The sequence below is a fragment of the Mesoplodon mirus genome, assembly GCF_964341445.2.
Source record: "Mesoplodon mirus genome assembly, chromosome: 11".
Lineage (NCBI taxonomy): Eukaryota > Metazoa > Chordata > Mammalia > Artiodactyla > Ziphiidae > Mesoplodon > Mesoplodon mirus.
This window is the reverse complement of record NC_138987.1, coordinates 24,550,006-24,577,721: the sequence shown is the minus strand read 5'-3', so window position 1 is coordinate 24,577,721 and position 27,716 is coordinate 24,550,006. Positions and strand designations below refer to the sequence as shown.

Sequence of the window (27,716 nt, the reverse complement as noted above, 5' to 3'; positions counted from 1 at the left end):
TGCTACTGCAATTTATAACCTATCAATGAAAATGCCTTAAAGTAATCTTTGAATTACCTCTCTTCATGAACGCCAATAAAGCCCCAGTCCTATAATATTTAAATCACTATAAAAGAAGCTGAAGGGACAGAGAAAGATATAAAACACTGGCCTTTCTCCCTCCAAGAGACTTAAAATGTAATGATGAAATACAAGTTAGGGACTTCCCTGGTGGCACAGTGGTTAAAAATCCACCTGCCAATGCAGGAGACACAGGTTCGATCCCTGCTCCGGGAAGATCCCACATGCAGCAGAACAACAAAGTCCGTGTGCCACAACTACTGAGCTTGTGCTCTAGAGCCCGCGAGCCACAACTACTGAGCCCACGCACCTAGAGCCAGTGCTCCGCAACAAGAGAAGCCGCCACAATGAGAAGGCTGCACACCGCAACGAAGAGTAGCCCCCACTTGCCGCAACTAGAGAAGGCCCACATGCAGCAACGAAGACCCAACGCAGCCAAAAATAAGTTAATTAATTAATTAATTTTTTAAAAAATCCTACTTTATCCTCAGTCGGCTAAATATTGAGTTACCATATGATCCAGCAAGTTGGCTCCTAGGTTGTACACCCAAGGGAAATGAAAACATATGTCCACACAAAAACTTGTACACAAATGTTCACAGCAGCAGTATTCATAAAAAGCAAAAAGGAGAAACAACTCAAATGCCCATCAACTGATGAACAGGTAAACAAAATATGCTGTATTCATACAATGGAATATTAAAAAAAAAAAAAATACAAGTTAAAATAACAAAGGTGGGTAGGTTCTGATAGATGACACTGTAACTACTGATAGAAAACACTCTAGAGGAAATAGCACAAACAAGCATGGAGTCAGGAAAGCTCAGGACAAGTGTGACCAACAAAACTTAGTCCACTTTGAGATAGAGGGTTCATAATAGTGAGTGTTATATGTAAGAAGACAACAACTATAGTCTTCTTCTGGGTTTATTTATACAAAGAAGGGCAGTAAAATATTATCATGATAAGAGACATAAAATAAGTATATTTCTGGGTAGGCACAGCATAGGCTCAGGAATCAGGGTGCCATAACTATGTGGCTTATGTAGTAGCAGCTCCAATCCTCAGTTCTTCTATATAGTTGTTGAGAATTAATGAGTTAAACAAATATAAAAAATTTAGTACAGTTTTTCACATGGTAAATATTAGATTTTTTTCTTTTAGGTTTTAAGAAAAGATCTTGTGCCTTTAGGGGAAGTGAGTAAGTGACAGTGGGTTACTGAAGATTCTAAAGTAAGAACTATGTAGAAATCCAAAATATAAAATAGATAAAAGCCAAACTGTCCTGGTTGAAGGGAGATGGGAAGCCTGGGCCCCTGCCAGCTAGGTTCCTCCCCCTGCCTCTTCTTTCCCTATCCTTAAAATCCTAGGGTCCACAGAATGCATTGGCAAACCATTTGGTTAAGATCTGATTTAAGAGAGGGGAATACAGTCTGTAAGTAGGAAGGAAGGAATAAATTAGGGGTTATGAGTAATGTGGAAAAGATTTATATAGCTGGGTATCTAAAGGAGTTATTAATTAAAAGCACCAAGGCTTGAGGATCCAGTTAAGATTACACAACATAAATTCTGTTTTCTTGTCATTCTCAGCAACAGTTCCCAAGTTCACCTTGAGAAAAAGAGATAGTAGAGTAACTGAGGACTATGGACTGATATACTGGACATAGTAAAAGGTTAAACGTCTAGAACAGTACTACCTGGAATACACATAAAAATAGCCTCTGAATATTGAATCAATGAAAAGGGGGCAATGAATTCTAGCAAATTAACAAGAAAAATTACTTTCAGGCAGCGACTGTATTCTGTACTTCTCTCGCATCTTCCATTTGGACTGCTGTAGTCTTGAACATAGAGTAAACAAATACAGACTCATGGCAAATGTGAAGAAAACTTTTATTAATGTTTCAAAAAGAGACATATACATAGAATATGCAAATAAATTTCAAAGAAGTAACTAATCCATAAGAACTCAACACTCAGTTGATAAGAACTTTTCACTGACAGTATACTGTATAGATAGATTTCAAACATAAAGTTTGTTTTTAAAAAACTATTTGTTTAGGAAGTCTCTTATGTACGTTTTCATAAAAATTTACCTGGATTCTTCTAAAGGATGCTGGACAGTAAGAAGTCGAGGGTGTCGTAGTCGAGTTAACTGTTGGACTCCTCGTTTTAGAGAATCGATGATTTGATCCTTTTCAAATTTTTGATATTTGTCAATCAGCTTTTTATCAAAGACAAAAACAGCTACTTCCTAATGAAAGAAATGTGTAACTAATTAATCAAGAATATATAAAAGCAATAAAATTTTATTTGAGTGTCACAACAGTCTACAAATAGAAATAACTAAAAACTAATGGTGCATTTTAGCACCATTTTAATACTTTTCTGATATTAAAAAGTTGGTTTCTTCATAATTACTAAATTTAAATATTTTTAGAGTTATGAGACTAAGAACCCTCATCTAAGGAGAACATCGGAAAATCTCCATCTTTGAACTCTGGTATCAGAGATACACACAAACTGTGTGTAATGTGTTGTCCCCTATGTAGTAATCTCTTATTTTACTGGAATTCAAATAAAAGTTAAAATGTTAAAAAATTCAAAATGCTTTTCATAGTGATAACCCTGGATTATACTACAAAATCTTGAAATGCTTTTTAAAAGAAACATCTTATATGTCAGGGAGTGCTTATTTATACAAAAACTCAATTTGTAAGCATCTTTTACATATGAATAACCCATACTCTTTCTCTCTCTCCTCTTGTTAAGGGCAGTAACTGGGAATGGTTACCAGCACGGTAAACTGCTCCCCTATCATCTCTCTGAGATCAGTCACAGCTTATTTTATACTACTAAAAGCACACAACCTCCTTAACCACCTTCTCTCTTTCATTCTCTCTCAGTTGCACAAAGAAAACAGTTCCCATCCAGTTACCTAATCTTAACAAATCAGTCAAAAAATAGCCATATTGATAGGTGATATATTATAACTGTGTAATACATCAGTGATGCTGTTAGCTCTCCATCATAAATGCAAAGAAAACTGATAAAGTTGGAAGTAAAATTAGCAAAGAATCAATGCTAGCCCTCCAAAATTCTATGGAAGATTCTGAATGACTCTTTCAGAGCTCTATGTCTCTTTCAAATGCTTTTAATTAAACCTACTACTACTCAACTATCTTTGAGTTGATACCAAGACAGTATCTTTCCATTTTATTGCTGTTCTCTTCTAATTATTTTTGCTACATTATGATTATTGCCTTCACAAATTAGCCTGGCAACCTATTTACACAACGGAGATTCAGTGCAGAAACCCAAATCAGTAAATTCCTCAAAACACAACTTGTTTTAAGTTGGAGCCTCCTTATACATATATAGATGAGTTAAGGATTTTAGAGGACTGAGCCTCTGAAAAGTTATAACGTAAAGGGACTATTTTAGTAACTCAAACTGAACACCCTATTCCCCAAGCATCTGTATACTTTTTAGGAATTATTCCACTCCTCACAGCAACCCATGAGACAAGTTATTATCCTCACTTCACAGATGAGGACACTGTGGAAAAGATAAACATACTATCTAAGATCTCACAATTGGTAAGATGAAGAATCAAGATTCAAACCCAGTCAGTCCAGCTCTAGGGGTCACTTTCTTAGCCAATACACCATTCTGTCTCCCCAGAAATAACAGGGCCAATAAATAAGATCCTGGTAAAACATGATATATGCCTTCAGTAAAACTATTTGAGTGAGAGCTTTAAATAGCACTCATATATATATTGCCTTCACAAGTTAACCTGGCATATACATACACACACACACACACACACACACACACACACACACACAAACACAAAATATTAGCTCTTTTGATCATTTTGAGACAGAACAAACAGGAGCTAAGAGCATTATGTAATATTAATTTGAACTAAAAACAAATGACCTACAAGTTCAAGTTCCCATCTCATTCACGCATACAATTTTATCTTAGTAAGTGTTCCAACATATTTTATAAATGCATCTAATAAATGTGTTTATTTTTTCAAGATGTTTTAAGTCTTTAAAAAAAGATTACATGAAGTAACTTCTGAGCTCCTACAGATTCACCACTCTAAAGGCAGGACACTACAGTTCATAAAGAAAAAGAAAAACACAACTCTCTCTGACATTCATTTATTGTTTTAGGTCAAAAATGAAAGATTCCTACATAGATCAGAACAGGTTATCAACTATCTTCAAAATATTTTCTTTGTTCGGGGCTTCCCTGGTGGCGCAGTGGTTGAGAGTCCGCCTGCCAATGCAGGGGACGCGGGTTCGTGCCCCGGTCCGGGAAGATCCCACATGCCACGGAGTGGCTAGGCCCGTGAGCCATGGCCGCTGAGCCTGTGCGTCCCAAGCCTGTGGTCCGCAATGGGAGAGGCCACAACAGTGAGAGGCCCACTTACCGCAAAAAAAAAAACAAAAAACTTTCTTTGTTCGGATCAGTTAATTAAAATTAAACAATGTCAAAAAAGTAATGACTAATTAACTAACCTTTAGGCCTCATGCTGACTCCCTAAAAGAAAACTCTTAGCCTGCACCTTGAAACCTTTCAACAGAATAGACTATCATCTAATTTCTAAATTTGTCTTTCCTCTTACTTCACTATACTACCCCCTCTGCTAACACATATCACTTGTATAAAAATCCTATCTGTCTATACCTATATGTATATTACAAACTTCTTGAAGAAAGAAACCATGCCATAAGTGTCTCTGTACCCACCACAGGATCTTCACCTAAAAGATACTCAGATGTTCATTGCCTACTGATGGTCAATAAAGATAAGCAACTACTAGAAGCATTTCATTATCATGTTGAATTAAAACTGTTTTCAACTTTTCATTACGAAAATTTTCAAATATACAAAAAAAATGAGGTAGTGCAATCATCCAATATATCTTCCACTTAAGATTCAACAACTGTTAATGCTAATTAAAATGTGAGGCTCTTTTTGCAAAATTATAAATAATACCAAATATAAAATAATGTAAGCAACATTTGGCACTCTATTGTTTTATTCACTTAATATTTTTTTAAATACATTGGCAAAGAGAGTTACCCATAAATAAAAAGTATTTTTTCTCAATAGCCTATCTTTAAACAAAAAAGGCTATGAAATAAATTATCTTTTCTAAAAATTAATATTTGTCATAATGGAGGCTGTCTTTTGATATGGACCTAATTTATAGTTTTTAAAAGCTACTTTGCTTACTATAACTACAAAGTTGAACTCTCACTGAAAACAAGATAATTTAAGTAATAAAATCTGAGTTAGTATACACCAATGTGTCTAGGATTCCCTAATAACAATCATGAACTCCACTAACCTATTCCTCAGAGCCACCAGAGATGGTTTTTGAAACATAAACATTCCCTGAAATCCTTTATTTTATGGGCCTTTCAGGACTGGCTGGTGGTAACTCCAAGCATCATGTTCTTCATTTTTTTGTGTGATTTTGGAACAATGTTCCTTTCTCAAAACAATAAAACAAAATCTAAGTTTTTATTTAGATTAAGTTAAAAATAAGTTGAGATGACTGAGAGATAACAAGATATACTCCTTAAAATTACTAGATAGTCTATGATCATTTTTGATCTAAGCAACTTGACTAGCACATTCACCTTTGCACAACGGTTTCCTTTACGTTAAAGCTGTATTTTAGAATTTAACTATTTATAATAATTTAATTATGCCTCTGTCTACACAATATTAGCAAGCTTTACCCCATGAACACTGGCATCTAGAATAACATAATGTAAATTCTGTAATAAGGAAGGGACTGTGTCCAAGCCTACATGCAGTAGAGTGGATAAATATGAATAGGTAAATTTTTACTGCATAATTTTAAAAAATCGATCAATCTTTATTATCCTCATATGAATAGCAATTTAACTGGGGGTGTTACAAAGCTTATGAAGCAGGGCAAAAGAAATAGGCCAACAAGTATGACTTTTAAGGCAAAATATGACTGAAGTTGCCTTATTTTTTTAAAAAGGAACTACTCCATAACTGGATAAAAAAGATCGTAATAAAAGTCTTCTAGTGAAGACTCCTAATAAATGTTAAATCCATTTGAAGAGTAGTCACCTGGCAACACAGAATCTTGTGTCAAGATAAACAGAAATGCTTAATAAATAAATGCATGAATAGCCTGAGAACCAGGCAAAATTTTATATATAAACATACACACACGCGCACATGTTTTTTAAAACATTTTCCCCCCAAATAAATCTCTTGGCTTGACATAGGAGAGTTGAAAGAGATTTCAAAATCTTGAGCTATTCTTCTACTTGAAAAGAAGTAAAAGTTATATATACAGGTGAGACAGAAACTATTTATGTAGTGCTTTTATTACAAATTATTTAAATATATTAGCAGCCTCTATAGTTATAGTATTCCTATCTAACAGATACGGTGATGGTATTTCAATTTTAAAGGACACATATATGAAGCAAACATTTCTCACTTATACATGCAGTTTGACCAAAAAAATTTCCCTTTAATGACTTGTTTAAATAAAGTCTAATTAAAAATTAGAAAAGCTAATGAAATCCATTGCAGGGCATTTGTCTCAGAAATCTCTCTTAAATATTCTTTAAAAAGGAAATAAGGATACGTTTGACAAGAGTGTCTATGTTTATAAAACCATTTTAGTCCTAAATATGCTACTCTGTAGAAAGACTAAGTCAGTTTCAAAGCTATAAGAGAAATACAGCAGCATAAACTCTAAGCCCAGCAACTATCTACTAGACATTACAAAAGTTCAAGAGGTAGGGGAGCAGGAAATATTTCACTGAATTTTCAAAAATTAAATAGCCCTTTTTAGTTCAAAAGACTAATATGGAAAGGTTTGGGCAGAGATATGGAGATCTATAACTGCTGGTGGATGTGTACATTGGCACAAACACTCTGGAAAGCTTTTTGGCACTGAACAGATACATACACTATTACCTAGCAATTCCATATCTAGGTAACATGTCATATATGCCAACAGCACACAACAATGTTCACAGCAGTACTCTATATATCAATGAAAAGAAAAATTGCTATATTCAACTACATAGATGTATTTCATGAAAATAAATTTAAGAAAAGGGAGCCAAACACAAAAGTACATGCCATGGTTCCACCTAAACAAAATTCAAAAACTGGCAAGATTATTCCTAAGTGTCAAAGGACAGGAGAGCAGTTACCCCCGGAGAGAAGGGGCGGGGTGGGGGTAGGGGAAGGTAATAAATGTGAAGAGACATGAATATTAACAATGTTTTCTTGATATGGATGCTGGTTACACAGGTGTGTTCACTGTGAACATTCAAAAAGCTGCTCACTCATGATTTGTGCACTATTCTGTATGTGAGTTCTTAAAAATAAGTTTATATTTTAAAAATTAGACAACTTAAATTCCCTAAATGTCACCTTGAGATGTTTTATAGCATCTCTAGAAAGACATTCTAGAAAGAGTAATGGTTAAGAACTAAGAGCTGCTTCTAAATAAACACTCAAAAAGGAAACTAAATAGCACTTGAGCCTAAATAGTAGCTTCGAGTGCTAATAAGCTGTATTTAAAGATCTATCCATTTCAACATGTTTACATGTTGTATTTGGTTAAGTTTATCTAAATAATAACTTTAAAAAATCCTAATGGCTCATTTTATATATAAAACTGGCCTAAGAAATTTATTTTACTGCAAAAAATCAACTATACACTTGTCTTGAAGATTCTTAGAATTCTTAATTTCACTTTCATAAATTTTTCACTATGAGGTGTTTCTTCAATGAATGTCTTTCAAAAATAATAAAAAGCAACAGAAATTTATTTTTGGAACCATAAAGACAGAATAATAATACAGATGTCCAATCAGGTACAATGAAGGCACAAGTAACCAGGAGCAAGTAACTTTTTATTTACCAATTCTTTATCTTGCTGCATTCCAGGTTTCATAAATATGTACTTTTTCTCATCAGTTTTGTAGGTGCTATTATTACTACTCTTCTAAGAGGGCTTCAAACATTTGGTTAAAAAGTTAAAAGTTGTGACTTCCCTGGTGGCGTAGTAGTTAAGAATCCGCCTGCCAATGCAGGGGACACGGGTTCAAGCCCTGGTCCAGGAAGATCACACATGACGCGGAGCAACTAAGCCCATGTGCCACAACTACTGAGCCTGCGCTCTAGAGCCCGGGAGCCACAACTACTGAGCCCACGTGCCACACTACCAAAGCCCGTGCACCTAGAGCCCGTGCTCCGCCACAAGAGAAGCCACCGCAATGAGAAGCCTGCACACTACAAAGAAGAGTAGCCCCAGCTCATCGCGACTAGAGAAAGTCCATGTGCAGCAATAAAGACCCAACGCAGCCAAAAATAAATAAAAATAAATTTTAAAAAGTTAAAAGTTCTACATGATCTGAAAATTATAATTAATCATGTACTAATGTGAACTTGAAATAACCCTAGGAAAAAATACACAGATAATCTTTAAAGGGGTATGCAAACCCTAAAAATAATAATACAAGGATTCTTTTAACTTGGAAATACTGTTGTGTTTTTTTTTTGTTGTTGTTGTTGGGTTTTTTTTTGGACAATGTGAAATTATGATACTTCTTTTGAAGATCATGTAAAAAAAGTGAAATGGGGGAAAAGAACAAGATTTAAACTTTAAATGCAATGGTTTAAATATCATGGTATTTATTTCACTGCCATGTAACAACAGAAAACACTTTCATATTTTTAACTATTAAAACCAGGTATGAGAGCTTCCCTAGTGGTGCAGTGGTTAAGAATCCGCCTGCCAATGCAGGGGACACGGGTTCAAGCCCTGGTTGAGGAAGATCCCGCATGCCACAACTAAGCCCGCGCTCCCCAACTACTGAAGCCCGTGCGCCACAACTACTGAAGCCCATGTGACACAACTACTGAAGCCCACGCGCCTGCAGCCCATGCTCCGCAACAAGAGAAGCCACCACAATGAGAAGCCCACACAGTGCAATGAAGAGTAGCCCCACTCACAGCAACTAGAGAAAGCCGGTGCACAGCAACAAACACCCAACACAGACATAAATAAATAAATAAATAAATTTATTTTTTAAAAAAACAGGTATGAGAATCTCCTAGCCCAAAGTCTCTTACCCGATGTCTACCTCAAAGTCAAATTTAAGATCATATATTCTACTATAAAACACAACTACAATCAAGTACACTGTATGCTAAATCAAATAAAGCTGAGAGGGTAAGAAAGATGCCTTCAGTCTCAATGTCCCTTTAAGGGGGAAGAAAAGGACTAGCAGAGTATCCTTTTCCATTATTTTTCTCCCAGTTTCTCTAAAATCAGCACTGCCCAACAGAACTTTCAGTGATGATAGAAAGTTCTATATCTGCACTGTCCAATATGGTAATATGAGCCACATGTGGCTATGGAGCATTTGAAATGTGACTAGTCCAATAAAGAAACTGAATTTAATCTTATTAAATTTTAATTAATTGAAAAAGCCATATATAGCTTATGGCTACCATATTGTATTAAGTACAGCTCTAGATTATCTATTTTCTCTGATTCCCTTTTAATAAAAATGAGGCTATTGAAAAAAGAAAAAAACTTTTCAATTAAGGGAGAAATTCAAATGAGGCTTCAGTGCCAAGAGACTTAGCTATTCCTTAAGGAATTAGCCAGCAGTCCAGACAGGATACTCAGAGTTCTGACCCTCTGAGGTTTGAAAGAGGCAAAAGAAAATTCAAAATCCACAGAGAACAATGATATATTCTAAAACTACCTTTTTCCTCAAAGCAATAAATTTGGGGGAAAAAAGGAATACAGTTAAAGTTTCATAAGAGAACTGAGTTCTGGAAGTCAGCAGTTGAGAAATGCTGTATTAATGTGTAATATCTAATCAACTATCTATTATTTGTGCCTGGTTCTCATGTTCTATTAGCAACAACAGAAGCTCCAACATTGGAGGATTTCAGCATATGAACTAATGATATAAACACAAACACCTAGAACTCTTTTGGTTAAGGACAAAGACACGATTATGTTATCACGTCCTTAATAAACAATGCAAAATTTAGTAAATTTGGTGTTATTTCATTTTCCCTTTATATAATTGATTATAAAAGCAATTTGTGCTGGTGTTGGAGGTTGGTCATTTATATAACTTCATGACCTCATTCATAACTTTTTAAATAGCCAATACTCAAGAAACCATTTATTTTTTGGATGAGCTCTTGGTGAAAGAGAAAACAATGTTCAAAAATGACCAATCAATATTTAAGATCAACTTTGGACTTAAAGACTTCTAACCAAATGGCAATAAAAACAAGATTTACAGGTCGGGTACAAACCACATACCAGCAATCTATTACAGAACCAAGATTCTTCCTTCATAAAAGGATAACCAAAGCCAATTTCGTCTATAATATACTTGTTTGGGAAATAAGCTGGTTTTGGAAAAGTCACAATGCATACTCACAATTGTACAATTTTGATAGTCATTGGAAAATATGTGTATTAAATCCCATGTCTTAAATTTGATATGTTTCACGTATAGGGAAAGTAAAGTACTTTTGGAAACAGTGATTTTTCTTTTTTCTTTTTTGATTCTTCTTTTTAAAGAACATATTTCCACAAACGTTTTAAACCTGGAGATTTTTCAATTCTTTAACAATTCCAACAGAAAGTTGTCAGTAAAATTTAACACTAACAATCCTCCACATTTCTAAGAACAGTCTGTTGGTCTCTTAAGTCAAATAAAAATAAAAATAAAAATACAACTCATTCAAACTACTCTTCACTAAAAGAACAGTTTTAAAATAATTTTTAAATCAATATACCCCCAAACATACTACTGATTATATGCCACAAATGTATCCCCTGATGGTAAAAACTATAGTGTTAACAAATATGAAAAAATATTATAGAAGTCTATTTTCTATAAGGCTATAGAATAAAAGAGGGAATAAGGATGCTTAAAAACAGAATGTTAGAAAAATTTAACTGAGTATTTTGTCATAACATATTGATAAAAATAAAAAGGAACAGGCAATTTTTATTCTAAAACACTTTGCTAAAAGGAGGAGATATGGGGATATATGTATATGTATAGCTGATTCACTTGGTTATAAAGCAGAAACTAACACACAGTTGTAAAGCAATTATACTCCAATAAAGATGTTAAAAAAATAATTTAAAAAACCACTTTGCTAAATATTAAAATCTAATACACTCATTTGTGCAACTGATATGTTTGTTATTAAGTAAACAAAATTAAAGTACAAGATGAGAGGATATATCAAACAATGTATTTGTAATCAGGAGATTCAAGGGCATGTTTAAAAGCATTTGTTTTTCTATGACTTCATTAGATGAAATGACAACTAAAGAACCCATTACTTTTAGGATTTCTTAACATAAAAATGCATACATGCACATTATGGTACTTATTAGCATGTGTGTTCTTTCCAACTGGACTCTAAACTAAAACTTACCTGCTTTGTTGACTTTTTTGTGCCATTAAAAATCTTCCAAGCTAGCCCACTGCCACCACTGGCAATGTGTCGACCAACATCGAATTCCCTAGTGACAGGATTTCCCATCACAGCACTAGTGACATCAGCTGTTACTTTTGTAACAGTACTCTTCAACTTATTAAGCATGGACTCCATGGCTGCAATTCTGGGTAGTTATAGTTACCTAGAAACATGGGATAGGAGAGCATAGATCATTTGTGTTTACTTCTTTAAGTATTTATTCATTATTTAGTCTGAAAGCTTAATATACCCCAAACAATGAGCAAAACAATCCTATAGAAACAAAAGCTATAGGTTAGTTTTGTCTTCAGAGAACCCAATATACTTAAATGCAAATTTAAGTCTAGGAACCGAACTGTGCTTCAACCTCAATTGTCACAGACCAATAAGAGAAAAGACATATTCACATTGACACTAACATGAATGTTGCTCAACTATATAACATGGTCCATATTATAAGACCCTTTAAGACTTAAAGTTATGTAGAGGGTCTGAATCTTCACAGTAAAAAAAAAAACTATAAAAAACCTGAAAGGCTCTAATGTTATACTAAACAATAAATTTGTATTTCATAAAAGTTTTGTCCACTATTAAAATAATCACTGTTGAACTATGAAGTCACTTAAGAATATTTTCTAAACAAAAAGCTAAAGGACAATAACACATGAACAAGCAATAGGTAATAAAATATTTTTTCAGATTTTACACATGTCTGGTGACGATGGAGGAACAAACACTGTATTTACGCTCCCTCCTCAACAACTGGAAACTGGACAAAATATATGAAACAAATGTCTTCAGATATTGAACAGGCAGCACAAGCCATGTGATTCCAGTGAGAAAGCAAACAAAGTGAATTCTAGGGTTGCCCCAGCTTTCTGCCTAGAGGCACACTGCAAACCATGGAGTAGACAAAGAATCCCAAGCATAGTCTAACTGAATTAAGGAGTTGAGGAAAGAAATTGGAATTCAATGATGCTGAGATGGCTGGGACTTCTGAGATAGAATTTCAAAGAGAAGGGGGAAGAAGAGGAAAAAAAAAATTTTTAAGGCAAAAAAAGAGAAGGGAACAGTGCTGAAAAAGAGCTCCAGAAATTTGCAGGGGTCCCCCTGATGCTTTGTTGAATACTAAGATTCACGTACATAGTGTGCAACTTCACCAGGTTGAAACAGAGCAGGACCCTATGGGGCCCTCTCAGGTACAAATACTTTCTGTGTACCCCCCCCCCATTTCTTGTTTGTAGGAAATAGGCTTCATTCAGCCCCCTTGACCTTCCCTGAGTTCCAAAGGGCAAAATCAAACAATTGTTTATCAGGGAACGGAGGGAATGCAGAAACAAAAGAAGAGCAGTCAAGAAACAATAATGCAGCCTCGGGGCAGGGTCCTGGTCCTCAAAGAATATACATAACAATACCTTTGAGTTCTTCTACAGGAACTAAGAGCCCCCCCCCCACCGCCCCCAGGTAGAGGATTATAACTTCAGGTTGAGCATGAGATTCCTGGAACACTACCTTGTTACCTCACCATCAACCAAGCAGAAGAAAATCTGCACACAGTGGAAGATAAACTAGACTGATCCCCTCCCCAAATGATTCTCCCTTTAAAAACTTTCGTAATCAAGCAGAATCTTTGGAGTTGGGTTTTTGGACACCAGTCTGCCATATCCTCAAGTTGCTGGCCTCCTGAATAAAGCACCTTTCCATTCTTACCAGCACTTGCCTCTCAAGTATTGGCTTTCAAGCAGCAAACAGCCGAACCGGAGTTCAGTAAGAAGGTCAGGTAAGGAACAACTAGCGAGCTGTGAGCTGAATAGTTACAGAGTTCATACAGGGCTGCAAATCAATTTTTCAAGCTAGAGTGGAGAGACCTCACTGATCACTAAAGGCATTCAGTAGAAACCCCAGAAGGACTATGCCTTGGTACTTCGAATAAACCATTCTTAAAGTATCCTAAACCCGCCCTAACAAACTAAAAAGCTAGCCTCAAATGATCAAACTAATCATAGATTACTTAACTGCTTACCAGAATGAAACCCAATACTCATGAAATGGAGACAAAAATAATTTCAGATACTAAGCAATGTAACATTCACAATGTTCAGTATGCAATCAATAATTATCAGACATGCCAAGAAGAAGAAAATGTGATCATAACCAAGACCAAAATCAGTCAATAAAAACAGACTCCAAAATGAGCTTATAGAGTTAGCAGCAAAGACATAAAAAACTATCATATGTCCAAGTGAGACAGAAAGGAAGAGGTCAGGGGACAACAGTTAAAAGAATGACACAGCCATTGAGGATATGACAAAAACTGGTTAGGCCAAAGATGGCAGAAGATCTGACTTCCTGTAGACCTTGAGCCTCATTATAAGCTCATTGTAATACATTAGAATGATAAATAGCACACCCACAGGTGCCATGACAGTTCTGAGGCTGACCATAAAAGGCCAAAAAGTGAGTGGTGGCCTAGTTCCTGGAAATCCCTGTCCATTTCCCCAAATAGTTGAAATAATCCTCCCACTCATTAGCATAAGAAATTACCCAGCCCATAAAAATTAACAACTTCATATCCCAGGGGCCCTCTCACTTTCTGAGACAGTCTGCATTCTGCCAATTTTAATGTTTATCTCTCTAAATAAACCTGCTTTCACTTCACTTTGGCTGGCTCTTGAATTCTTTCCATACAGGAAGCCAAGGACCCTCACTTGGCAGCCTGTCCTGGGACTCACCAGAGACCTGAGACATGACTATTCTCTCGCTTCTCTCTTCTCCTGCAAAACAAGTATTTAGAGGAAAGCACGAACATAATAAAAGAAAATGGAATATTAAAAAAAAATCAAATGAACATTCTAGAGACAAAAATATCTCAAATAAAAAAACTCAGAGGATATAATTACCAGATTAGACAATGTAGGAAAAAAAGATCAGTGAAAACTGAAGATAGAGAAAAAGGCTGGGAAAAAAATAAATGAACAAAGTCTCAGTGACCTGTGGGACAATATCACAGTCAAACATATATAACTGAATCTCAAAAATGAGGGGAAACGGGGAAAAATAATATTTGAAAAATAGCCAAAATTTTTCCAAATTTGATGAAAACTATATAGCACAAAGAAATTCAATAAACACAAAGCAGGATGAACACAAAGAAAACCATGCCTAAATATGTCATATCAAATAGCTGAAAATCAGTGATTAAGAGAAAACTCTTAAAAGTAGCCAGAGAAAATAGGCAAATTATATACAGAGGAAAAAAGATAAGAATATTCCCCAAACTTCTCATCAGAAACTATACAAGGCCAGGGAACAACTGAATAAGGTCTCAAAAGAGCTGAAAGAAGCTGCTGACGTAGAATTCTACAAGCCATGAGGGAAAGAAAAAAAAAAACTTCAAAAATAAATGTGAAATAAAGACTTTTTCATGAAAACCTGAGAGAATTTGTTGCCACCATGTATTTACTATAAGAAATATTAAAGGAAGCCCTTCAAACAGAAGGCAAATGATACCAGACAGAAATCTGAATCTACAAAAGGAATGGAGGACTCTGAAAATAAAAATTATGCAGGTATATAAAAAACTTCTCATGTTATCTTTGAAAGACAGCTGATCATTTAAAGCAAAAATAACAAAAATGTATTGTGCTTATAATATATGTAGAAGTAAAAATATGATAAAACAAATCAAGGATAAGAGAGGGGAAATGAAGGGGGCTTCCCTGGTGGCGCAGTGGTTAAGAATCCGCCTGCCAATGCAGGGGACATGGGTTCGAGCCCTGGTCCGGGAAGATTCCACATGCCACAGAGCAACTGGGCCCGTATGCCACAACTACTGAGCCTGCGCTCTGGAGCCTGCAAGCCACAACTACTGAGTCCATGTGCCACAACTACTGTGCTCCGCAACAAGAGAAGCCACTGCAATGAGAAGCCCGCACACCACAACGAAGAGTAGCCCCTGCTCACCACAACTAGATCTGTGCACAGCAACGAAGACCCAATGCAGCCAAAAATAAATAAATAAATTTATTTTAAAAAAAAGAGAGAGGGGGAAATGGAAGTATTTTTTTTTTTTTTTTTTTTTTTTTTTTTTTTTTGCTGTACGCGGGCCTCTCACTGCTGTGGCCTCTCCCGTTGCGGAGCACAGGCTCCGGACACACAGGCTCCGCGGCCATGGCTCGCGGGCCCAGCCGCTCCGCGGCATGTGGGATCTTCCGGGATCGGGGCACGAACCCGTGTCCCCTGCATCGGCAGGCGGACTCTCAACCACTGCGCCACCAGGGAAGCCCTGGAAGTATATTTTTGAAATATTCTTGTATGTGAGGTAGTATAACATTTCAAGGTAGACTGTGGCATATTAAAGACATATTATAAACCCTAGAGTAATAACTAAAATAATAAAGAGACAAAGCTAAAAAGCTAACAATGGAAATAAAATGGAATCCTAAAGTAAACTGAATTAATTTTAAAAAAGTAGGAAAAGAAAGGAACGAAGAACAAATGTGAAAAACAGAAAATAAATAGCAAGATAATAAATTTGAATCCAACCATATAAATAATTACATTAAATGTAAATGATTTAAAATTCCAGTTAAATGGCTGAGACTATCAAACTAGATTAGAAAAGCAAGACCCAACCACATGCTGTTTATAAGAAACCCACTTTAAACACACTTTACAAGATGATTTAAAACTAAAAAAATGTGAAAATATACAAGCTAGAGTGGCTATATTAAAACAGGCAGAACAGGCTTCAAGACAAAGAGGGACACTTCATAATGACAGAATTGTCAACTCTCAAGAAGACATAACAATCCTAAATGTGTACACACTAAATAAGAGAGTTTCAAAATAAATGCAGCAAGAACTGACAGAACTGAAAGAAGAAACAGACAAATCCACAAGTGTAGTTGGAGACTTCATGGGTCCTTTCTCAGTAGCAAATGCACAGATAGACCAAGTAGACAGAAAATCAATAAGGACGTAGAGACGTGAACAACACTAACAAATAACCTGACCTAAAACACTCCACTCTACAAAAGCAGAATGCGTTTTGTTTTCATATGTACATGGAATATTCACTAAGATAGACTATATGCTGGGCCATAAAACAAGTCTCAAAATACTTAAACCTACTGAAATAATACAAAATATGTTCACTGACCACAATGAAATTAAGCTAGAAGTCAGTGATAGATAAATATCTAGAAAAATGCAAATATCTGGATATTAAACAATACTTCTAAATACCCAAGGGCTAAAAAAGAAATCACAGAGAAAATTTTTAAATATTTTGAAGTGAATGAAAATGAAAAATCTGCGGTATGTAGGCAAAGCAGTGCCCCATAGGAAATTTATAGCTTTAAATGTTTATTAAAAAAAAAATCCAAAATCAATGGTATAAGCTTCTATCTTAGGAAGCTAGGAAAAAAAGAGAAAATTATACTCAAAATAAGTAGAAAGAAGGAAATAAAGAGTAGAAATCAGGTTTCCCTCATGGTGCAGTGGTTAAGAATCCACCTGCCAATGAGGGGGACACGGGTTTGAGCCCTGGTCCAGGAGGATCCAACATGCCACGGAGCAACTGAGCTCGTGCGCCACAACTACTGAGCCTGCGCTCTAGAGCCTGTGAGCCACAACTACTGAAGCCCGTGTGCCACAACTACTGAAGCCCGCTTGCCTAGAGCCTATGCTCTGCAACAAAGAGAAGCCACTGCAATGAGAGGCCTGCACACAGCAATGAAGTGTAGCCCCGGTTGCCGCAACTAGAGAAAGCCCATGTGCAGCAATGAAGACCAAATGCAGCCAAAAATAAGTAAATCTATTTAAAAAAAAAAAGAGTAGAAATCAATGGAACGACTGAATTTAATGTAATTTAATACTCTATTAAATAGAAAAATCAATGAAGCCACACACTTTTTTTTTTAAAGATAAACCTCTAGCTACATTAAGAAAACTTTTAAAAACACAAATGACCAATATCAGAAATAGAAGAAATCCTACGGATGCTAATCCTATATAGAGCCTATAGATTCTAAATAAATCAGATATTATATTATGGATGATCTTATGCCAACCAATTAATTCAACAACTTGGATAAAGTGAAAAAATTCCTTGGAAGGTACAACTACTATAACTGAAGAGAAAGTCAGAATAATCCTATTTAAAAGAAATGCAGGGCTTCCCTGGTGGCGCAGTGGTTGAGAGTCCGCCTGCCGATGCAGGGGACGTGGGTTTGTGTCCCGGTCCGGGAGGATCCCGCGTGCCGCGGAGTGGCTGGGTCCGTGAGCCGTGGTTGCTGGGCCTGCGCGTCCGGAGCCTGTGCTCCGCAGCGGGAAAGGCCGCGGCAGTGAGAGGCCAGCGTACCGCAAAAAAAAAAAAAAAAAAAAAAAAAAAAAAAAAAGAAAAGAAATGCAATTCATAACTGCAACCCTCACCATAAAGAAAACTCCAGGCTCGGAGGGGTTCACTGCTGAATATTATCAAACATTTAAGGAAGAAATAATTCCAGATCCATATAAGCTCTTCCAGAAAATAGAAGACAATAGAACACTTTCATGTTCTTTTTTTTTTTTTTTTTTTTTTTTGCGGTACGCGGGCCTCTCACCGCTGTGGCCTCTCCCGTTGCGGAGCACAGGCTCCGGACGCGCAGGCCCAGCGGCCACGGCTCACAGGCCCAGCCGCTCTGCAGCATGCGGGATACTCCCGGACCGGGGCACGAACCCGTGTCCCCTGCATCGGCAGGCGGACTCCCAACCACTGCGCCACCAGGGAAGCCCGGCTTTCATGTTCTATAGTCAGTATCACCCTTATACCAACACCAAATAATGACACAAGAAAACTTCATATCAATATACATCATCAACAGGTAAAAATCCTTAACAAAACATTAGCACATCCAACAAATCCAACCCCACAACCAAGTGGAATTTATCTCAGGAATGCATTGATTTAACACTCAAAAACAAATCCACGTCATTCACCATATTAACTGAATATGGGTAATACAAAATATATGATCATCTCAGAAAAGGCAGAAAATTTTTTTTGACAAAATTCAATACTCATTCACAATAAAAACTCTCAGCAAACTTAGAAGAGAAATGAACTTCCTCAACCTGATAAATGGCACCTTTGAATACCTATAGCTAATATCACATTTAAAGATAAGAGATTAATCACTTTCTCCCTAAATTAGGGAACAAAGTAAGGATATCTACTTTTACCACTTCTATTCAGTATTCTAATGGAGGTCCTAGACAAAGCAAAAAAGAAAACAAAATAAAAGACATTCATACTGGGAGGAAGAAGTAAAATTCTTTATTCTCAACAACATGATCACGTGCAGAGAAAGTCAGAAGTAATCCACAAGAAAACTACTGGAATTAATATGTGAGTTTAGCATGATGGCAGAATATAAAAACAATACTTTTTAAAAAAAAAGACTATTCTTATATTCTAGAAACAGACAACTGAACACTGAAATTTCAAAAATACCATTTTGAAGGGAGGAGTGGCCAAGATGGTGGAGTAGAAGGAACCTAAGCTTACCTCCTCTCTTGAGCACACCAAAATCACAACAATCTGCACAACCATTGTTGAAAAAGACTGAAACCTACCCCAAAAGATCCTCTACAACTAAAGACAGAACCATGAAACTGGTAAGAGGGGCAGACTCACAACATAATCAAATCTCATACCTGGGGGAGCGACCCACAAACTGGAGAAAAATTATATTACCAAGGTTCTCCCACAGGAATGAGAGTTCTGAGCCCCACATCAGCTCCCCAGCCCAGGGCTCTGGCACTGGGAAGAGAATCCCCCAGAGCATCTGGCTTTGAAGGCGAGCAGGGCTCAACTGCAGGAGCTCCACAGGACTGAGGGAAACAGAGAATTCATTCTTAAAGGATGCACACAGGGACTTCCCTGGTGGCGCAGTGGTTAAGAATCTGCCTGCCAATGCAGGGGACATAGGTTCAATCCCTGGTCCAGGAAGATCCCACATGCCACAGAGCAACTAAGCCTGAGCACCACAACTACTGAGCCTGTGCTCTAGAGCCCGTGCACCGCAACTACTGAGCCCATGCGCTGCAACTACTGAAGCCCGCATGCTCTGGGGCCCACGTGCCGCAACTATTGAGCCTGCGTGCTGCTACTACTGAAGCCCACATGCCTAGAGCCCATGCTCTGCAACAAGAGAAGCCACCACAGTAAGAAGCCCGCGCACCGCAATAAAGAGTAGCCCCCACTCACTGCAACTAGAGAAGAAAAAAAAAAAAAGGCCGCTAAAAAATAAAAAAATTAAGGAACTAGAAAAAATTTGACTTGCAAAGTAAAAAATGTAAAGGACAAATATTGATGCAAACAAACACAATAAACAGCAAATTAAAAAAAATACCATTTCAAGGACGTGAAGTACCTATGGATAAATTTGACAAGATACAAAGACTTGTACAATGAAAATAACAAAAATTTCTGTGAAAATTTGAAGATGACTTAAAAACTTGTACAGGAAATGGAAGACTCAATATTGTTAAGGTGTGTCAATTTTCCCCATCAATCTAGAGACTCAGTGCAGTCCAATCAGAATCCCAGAGGCTTCTGTAGAAAGAAACTGACAAGCTGTTAAAATGTTACTCTGAGAACAGGTCCACTAGATTGTTTAAGGGTCCATGGCACAGAAAGAGGTTTAAAGTCCTATCACTCTTCAAACCTTCACTTGCCATGTGTATTCTTTCCAAAAATTGATTTACCTAAGAACAAGTCTGTGTCCTGCAAATTTTCCTTAACCAACTCTTTTTTCACAGTTTTCTCCCACTTGAACAAAGTAAAATATTTTTCTCAGCCATCCCAGTCTTGTTACAGGGTATTTCCCAGGGTATAAAAATCTTTGGCATGCATGCCAAACGGGAAAATGCAATTTGAGAATACATTAATCCTGAAAGTCTCTTAAGAGTAAAGCAAAAAGAAGTTTAGTAAGAAATTCTGAAGAGGGTTGTGCTTTATTTCTTAACAGCAAAACCCCATGCCTTATCTGTCACAGAATTACAATTAAGAAACAAGATAGTCGTCACAGGGCTGTATAGGAACAAGTTTATTTATTTCAGTTAATAAGCAAAAACTCCAAGGTTTTGATAAAAGTAAAACATAATCATAATATACCACAATCTAGAAATCAGATACTTTGTAATTATCTAAACCCTTGACAAAAAAATTCAGATGCCATCAACTTAAAACACCAAAAGAAGTACAACGTCTTACCAAATTATTAGAGAATACACAAGCAAAAGTATTTGGAAGGCCACTGGGCTAAGGCAGCACTAGTTTGTGTCCTATTTCTCAGTTAATTAAATTATATTCATATAATTTACTTTCTATTAAAGATTTGAACTATCTGTAAATAGAAATAAAAATTCACTTTCCTTTTGTAATTCAATGCTGCATTTCTGTAAGCAGTTAGAAAATGTTGCTACTGGCATCATGAAAACATTTATTGCCATGCCAAGTTGTTCTCTATGAACATCTGCTGCTGATTTTGATGGGGAGATGGAAGAGACATAAAAACGCTATTTAAAAATCTACATATACTTTAACTCTGCCTGAGTAGCTACGTATTACATGCCATGCACTTGCCATACACTGGAAATATAGATGTAAATGGAGACATGTCTGATCTTTAGGGACTCAGTCCAGTAGCAGACTCAGATCTGCAAAGATTCATAGCAATTAACTAGAGGTATGAATGTACCATGCTTTGGGAACATGAAGATTGGCTCAAAAATGAAGTGTTTTTTGTAAATCAATTATACTCCAATTAAAAAAAAAAAGTGTTTTTCAGGTAGGAGAAAAGGGAAGGAGCTTCCAGAAAGAAGGATTACTACGTGTCAAGACATGGAGGGAAGACTATACATGACGTGATTTGGAAACTAGAAATAGTTCAGTATGAAAACAAAGGATATTTTCAGAGTTAATAGTCAAATTTGAGATGCCTATCCATCACCCAGAGTCAACACTGGTGTACACAAGGTAGAAATAGACATGGAAATTAATCTGGTGAATTATTTAATATTTATTGAGCACCCACTATGTACCTGATACCACATAAGAAACTGGGGAAGAAAGAAGTAAAGGAAAAATAAGCCATAAAGAGCTTACCATCAAAGGTAAGAGACAGAGAAGTAAACCAACCACAACATTATTATCCTACAGTAATAAAATGCTGCAGAATATACATACACAGATGCTATAGAAACAAAAAGAAGAGGAACAGACAGAAGAAAGTTTCCCCAAAACAGCAAAATCACAGATGTCTTTAAAGGGGAGGGGGAGTGAACTAGATAGAGAGAATGAGACAAGTGTAGGAGTAAAAACTAGCAGTTCAGATAAAAACTGGAGGAAAAGAGAGAAGTATGGCAAAGGAGACTTAGAAAAGCCAGGTTACCAAGGGCATTAAGTAGTAAGAAACCAAGCTATGATAAGCCACAGATAGGTTTCAGGCATGAGTAAAATAATTAATCACTCCATCATGCAAAGTGAAAGATATACTAGGGGTGGAAGTAGGGAATATGACAAGACTGAAGACAGTGTCAATTTGTACTTCAGGAATTTTATACATACATAATTCAGAATGTATATAGGCCAAAAAACAAAAACAAAAACAAAACAAAACAAAGGAAAGGACACTTGGAAATAGGGATAGAGAAGATAGGAAAGAGACAATAGGTGGAGAGGGTGTCTTAAAGGTGTTAGTTACATGGATATTTATTTTATAATTACATATTAAACTTCATTATGCATTTTAATGTATCATATATCAAATTTTAAACAAACTTTGAGAAGGAGAGGTTGCTGAATTAAGGAAATAGCAGTAAAGAAGGAGAGGAAAGGAAAAATTAAGAAAAGTTAGAACTAAGAGAACTTGGTGACCAACTAGATAATTAGATAATGGAAAGAGACAAAACTAGGAATCCCAATCAAGTCTCTCATTTCAGAGTCTAGGCGGAGGATGAAGCCATTTACCAAGGCAAGGCTATAGGAGACAATTGCTTGTTTTGTGGGAGGAAAACCTCAATTTTGGACATGTTAAAGCTGAGTTGCCTGAATGACATTAATATGCATATATAGCTAGGAGGCTTTTAGATATGCAGGCCAAAAACTTAGAAAAAAAATGTCTCAGCTGAAAATAAAAATGTGGGCACCATGAGCTTAAAGCAGTATAGTAGTTAAGACTACGGGCTTGAAAAAGGTTACCCAAGGAGACCAAAAAAGAATATGTATATCACGAGAGTAACAGAAGGCTACTTTGACGAATGAAGTGGAGAAAAAAAAAAAAAAAAAAAAAGAATAAGTATATCATGAGAGTAACAGAAGGCTAAGGACAAAATGAAATGAATGAGTTTATAAAATAAGATCTGAGCTTAAATGAGATTTTGAATCATTGGCAATAGCTTTTTGACATGTGAGAAACCTAGAGACCAAATATATTTTCTTAAAATGATAGCTTTTCAAATTTCACTTGATAAATGAATAAAGAAGTCTTATTTCTCTAAGACAAAATTATAAGTGATAGAAATGTTTATTCATATAAGTGATTGTCCCTTGTACACCATTTAGTAGAATTCACTTGAAATTCAATATTCCCCTTGTAAATCCCAGCCAAAATAAGACTTGGGGCAGCTTCAGTATGATCCCAAGATTATATCTCCCTACCATCTGATTCAGCCATCACTTGGCTTTTACTAAAACCAGTAGATGAATCTGTTCATACTAGATTTTACATGCACCTGGCATAAGGTGAGTTGGGTATTCGGCACCTGATGGCAGGTGGCTGAAAGGAACTGGCAATTCTTTCAGTTCTGCCTACTCATAAACTCTAGATATAGCAGGATAAAATAAAACTGTGTGAATTTTCAAGTAGTAAAACTCCAAAAGTCCCTTTTTCTACTTCCCCAAGAAAAAATATTCTTTAGTAATTTGATTAGTAATTTGAACAATAAGTAGAATTAGCTTGCATTTTTTGTTGGAAACACTGTAATGCAAATAAAAAGGTTACTGTAATTACATCTGATAATGAAATTATGTTTAGTAACTGTTAGTTACAGAGACTAGACTTTCAATAAGTACAAAATAATACACATTGACTACAAAAAACAACACAAAAAAATACAAATGAATTCAAAATAGTTTTAGTCCTTAAAGAGGTACAAGGGTCTGAGAATTTTAAAATACCACTTATATAGTCATTTGTACAAATACTCATAAAATTTTATAATTTGAAATAAGAATTACATTAACACGACAAATAATTTTGACAAAATGCTTCGTAAAACTTGGTAAAAATTTTGTACCTATACTCCTATATGCAGTGCTTATCTGTTTATATCTAAGATGATCCTGAGATATACTTTTGAAATACGTGTTTTTTTTCTTGTAGGGGGGCTTACAGATTACTAGAAGTTTTTAAAAGATACAGTTTTTAAAAAATGGTTAAAAACTTTCTTTGGCCTATTCAGAAACCATTTAATTTTACTCAGGAAACAAAGATTGTACAAGCTCAATACAATCATTCTCTTTACAACTACAGAAGGTATCTAATTATTATAAGTTGAGCTAGAACAGATTACTTCAGGGGACACACCTGATTTAAGAAACAAACATAAAAAACTAAGAAAACTTAGCAACGTACAGCGAAGCACACATCCATTCAACAAACTACTGGGTACAGAAGAGGTGGAAAACACCATGATAAGGTGCAGTAGCAGAAACAAGAAGTAAAACATTGTTTCTATCATTAAGTTTGTATACAATAAGATTTTAAAAGCAGAATGAGAGGTTATAAGGCAACATATACTTAAATATCAAACTACTAATTTGAACAATAAGTAAAATTTGAGGAGAGATTACATCCAACTCTTTAGAAGGCACTTCCAGCCCATGAACTTAGTATAGCTTTTACTACAGGAAGTCAACCAGACACTTGGAAATTATTGAAATTAAAAAAAAAAAAAAGTAGCAACAGCACTGGGGTGGCAGTGTCTCACTATTCAGCTCCTCTAGCCAGAGAAAGAGGAAAAAGGAATAACTGGGTAGGAAATTAGACAAAATGGTCACTAAGGGCACTTCCCTAGTGCCCTTGATTTAAGAGCATATAAAATCTGAAACACAGCATAGTACAATGTATGAAAACTGAAACTCATAAAGCACTGAAGTGTTGTCTAAAACAATGGTTTTCAAACTCCAAAGCAATGATTTTCAAACTCTGGTGAACATCTAAAAACATCTAATAACATCTAAATGACTGGGTAACTTGTTAAAACATATAGATGTCTATGTACTATCTCAAACCTTTATAATCAGAATCCATAAATGTGCAGTCAAGGCATTTATAGTTTGAGCAGTTCCCCAGGTGATTCTGATGCACAGTGAATTATATAATTAAGCACACAATCTTCAGTGGCAACAAAACCTGGGTTCAAATGCCAGTTCTAATACAAGCACTATGACCACCAACTAGCCTCCCTAACACTAATTCCAATCTTTCTAAAGAGGGAATTGCCACCCATTCCTCAAGTGACTGTTGTGAGGATTAAAGATGATACACAGAAAATGTTTAGTACAATTCCTGGCACATTTAGTAAGCAGTCAATGAATTTTCATTTAAAAAACATTTATTAAGCACTTACACAGTATCAGGAGATTAGGGAAATCTCATTAATTTATTAAGTATTAATAAACATGGCAACTCTGCAATGGTGTCTTGAGAACATATAATTAGGGGAATCTATCGTAATCAGGAAAGTCTTCCCTGACGTGAGCTGAATGATGAGCAGGCATTAACTGAATGAAAAGGAAAGGAAGAGAGCATTTCCAGGCAAAGGATGCATCATAATCAAAAGCCATATACCTGAAGCAGAACAGAAAGAACAGAGTGACTAGGAGGAGGAAAGAATGCTAGAAGGCGCCGTGGAGATGAGGTCGCCAAAGTAATTAAGAGGGACCTAAACAGCCTGTTTAAGATTTTAGTTGAGCTTAAAAACAGTGAAGAGTTTTAAACATGGAGATAATGTGATTAGATCTACATTTTGAAAAAGTCACTCAGTCTGGTGTGGAAAACTACAGAGGGAGCCACAGTAAATGCAGGTAGACCCTAATTAGGAGACCATAAGTACTTCAAATGAGAAACGATGGTGGCTGGAACTAGAGTACTAGTAGGAAGACCAGGAGTATACAGACTCAAGAGATATTCAAAGAGGCAAAATCAAGAGACTTCAAGAGAGACTGATATGAAGCCTGAGAGACAGGAAGTTGTCAAATCTCTACTGCTATAGAAAGGGATGGATGATGAAGCTAGTCACTTGAGTCAAACACAGTAAGAGGACCTCTTTTTCTTGGGGGATAAGTCATGAATTTCAAACATGTGAGTATGAGTAGTTATTCCCAAGTATGGGGTTGATTTTTACAGAAATATTCCAGTGTACGTAAGTACAATGTGCTTCTATTTATTTTATTGGGTGTTTATGGATCTTAGAGACAAAAGGTTTCTGCATGTGTGTTAAGTGGATCTGAACAGAATGAAGGTCCTTCCTTTAGGTTCCGTTCCTTTAGAGTCCCCCAAAAGTGTCTTTTATGACTACAGTTTAATAGTGTCTCAAGAATTCTATTTATACACTCCGCTGATAAATTATTTTAAAACTTTTTAAAAATTAATATTTAAACCAAAAAATAAGAAGCCAAACGAAAAAAGGCCTGCAAAGTCCAAAAGGAAGCTTCAATCACCTGACTTTCAAGCTGTTACCAGAACATGACCGGTTTTACAGTGACAGTTTGGTCTGGAGCATTAACCTTAAACTATATTAATTTTCCAGAATGGAGAGGCTTGCGAATGCGACTTAGAAAACTTCTTACTCATAGAATCCAATTTGTAAAAAAAAAGTCATACAGATGATTACTGACTTTGATCTACAAAAATACTAGTTTGCAACTTACAATTGTAAGTCACTACTGACATAGTGTTTTTAAGTCGCTTGAGTCTGGAGTCTCAGGAAGACTGTTATGGGAGTTGATGTAACAATACTGGTCCCCTTCGTAACTGATCACAGGTATGTATTCAGTCGGATCCCAAGTTTTTGCAAGCCTCATGGGTCTCAACCTTCTTCCATCCTTTCTCTCCCGCTTAGAAAAACAGGAGTGGAGGAGCCTCGGAGCGGGTATTTAACAAAACACCTGCCCCACCCACCTCACAAACAATAACCTTCCATTCCAGAACTAAAGCTACTGTCAGAAAAGGACGCTGGGCGGTAGGGCCCTAGATGGTAACCCAGGTTATCAGAGGCGGACCTCAGAACCGAGGGGAGCTGTTTGTCCTCACCCAGTCCCAGAGAAGTGTCCAATTTCCCAAAAGGGAATCAAGATCTCCACCACGGAAACCCGAGCTCCCGAGCCGGAGCCGGGGGCTCTCCCTCCAGCAGATGGCTCCAGCCCGGGGTCTCCAGTCGCTTCCAGGCCTCTTCGGGAGACTCGGGCCTCCCAGATCCTCTCCCCGGAGCTCGCCGCTCCCCCAGCCCGGCTTCGCGCGGGCGCCCACAGCCCCGCCAGCCCCGCCTGCAGCCAGCAGGCCCGTCACCAGGCAACAGTCGCCAGCCCCGGGGACCTTGGGAGGCCTACCCCGGGCGCGGGTCCTTCCCCATTCCTTCTCGCTGCCTGAGGAGCCCAAGCGAGAGCGCGGCCGTTGAAGGAGGTCGTTCCGTGCCCGTGAGGGGGTCACTCACCTCTTCCCCTTCTCCCCCGGGAGGGGCGGTACTGGGGCTCTTTTCTCCCGCCCCCCCCAAACGCCTCCTGGCTGCTCCTGCTCAGCACCGGTGCCTGGCCACTGCCGCAGGCTTACTCCATAGCCTCTCACACTCGCGCGGCCTCAAAGGCTGGAACCGGAGGAGGGAAGGGGGAGGGGAGGGGAGGGACTGGGGAGGAAGAGTAAGGGAGGTGGAAGAAGACCGAAAGACCAGCCAGCCCGGGCATGACGTCACTTCCGGCTTGTTCGGAAGGGGCGGGTCCGGGACGTCTTTGGCCTCCGCCTCCCGAGAACAGGGTGGGGGCGGGG

The 27,716-nt window shown here is 37.0% G+C and overlaps 1 protein-coding gene across 2 annotated transcripts in view; it reads right to left on the bottom strand.

The window, feature by feature from the left end:
• SCYL2 (SCY1 like pseudokinase 2) overlaps nucleotides 1-27,590 on the bottom strand; it is a 59,219-nt gene extending 31,629 nt beyond the window's left edge. Inside the window, exons 1-3 of one of the 2 annotated variants that reach the window (XM_082634592.1) lie at nucleotides 27,388-27,590; nucleotides 11,581-11,785; nucleotides 2,157-2,314 (exon numbers count right to left, since the gene is read on the bottom strand). In XM_082634592.1, coding sequence (XP_082490718.1) covers nucleotides 2,157-2,314; nucleotides 11,581-11,757 — 335 coding nt within the window. In that variant the 5' untranslated portion in view covers nucleotides 11,758-11,785; nucleotides 27,388-27,590. Of the gene's footprint in view, nucleotides 1-2,156; nucleotides 2,315-11,580; nucleotides 11,786-27,283; nucleotides 27,366-27,387 lie in introns of those variants that run through there. The other variant, XM_082634593.1, reaches the window with a different exon arrangement.
• Nucleotides 27,591-27,716: the final 126 nt, after the last annotated feature.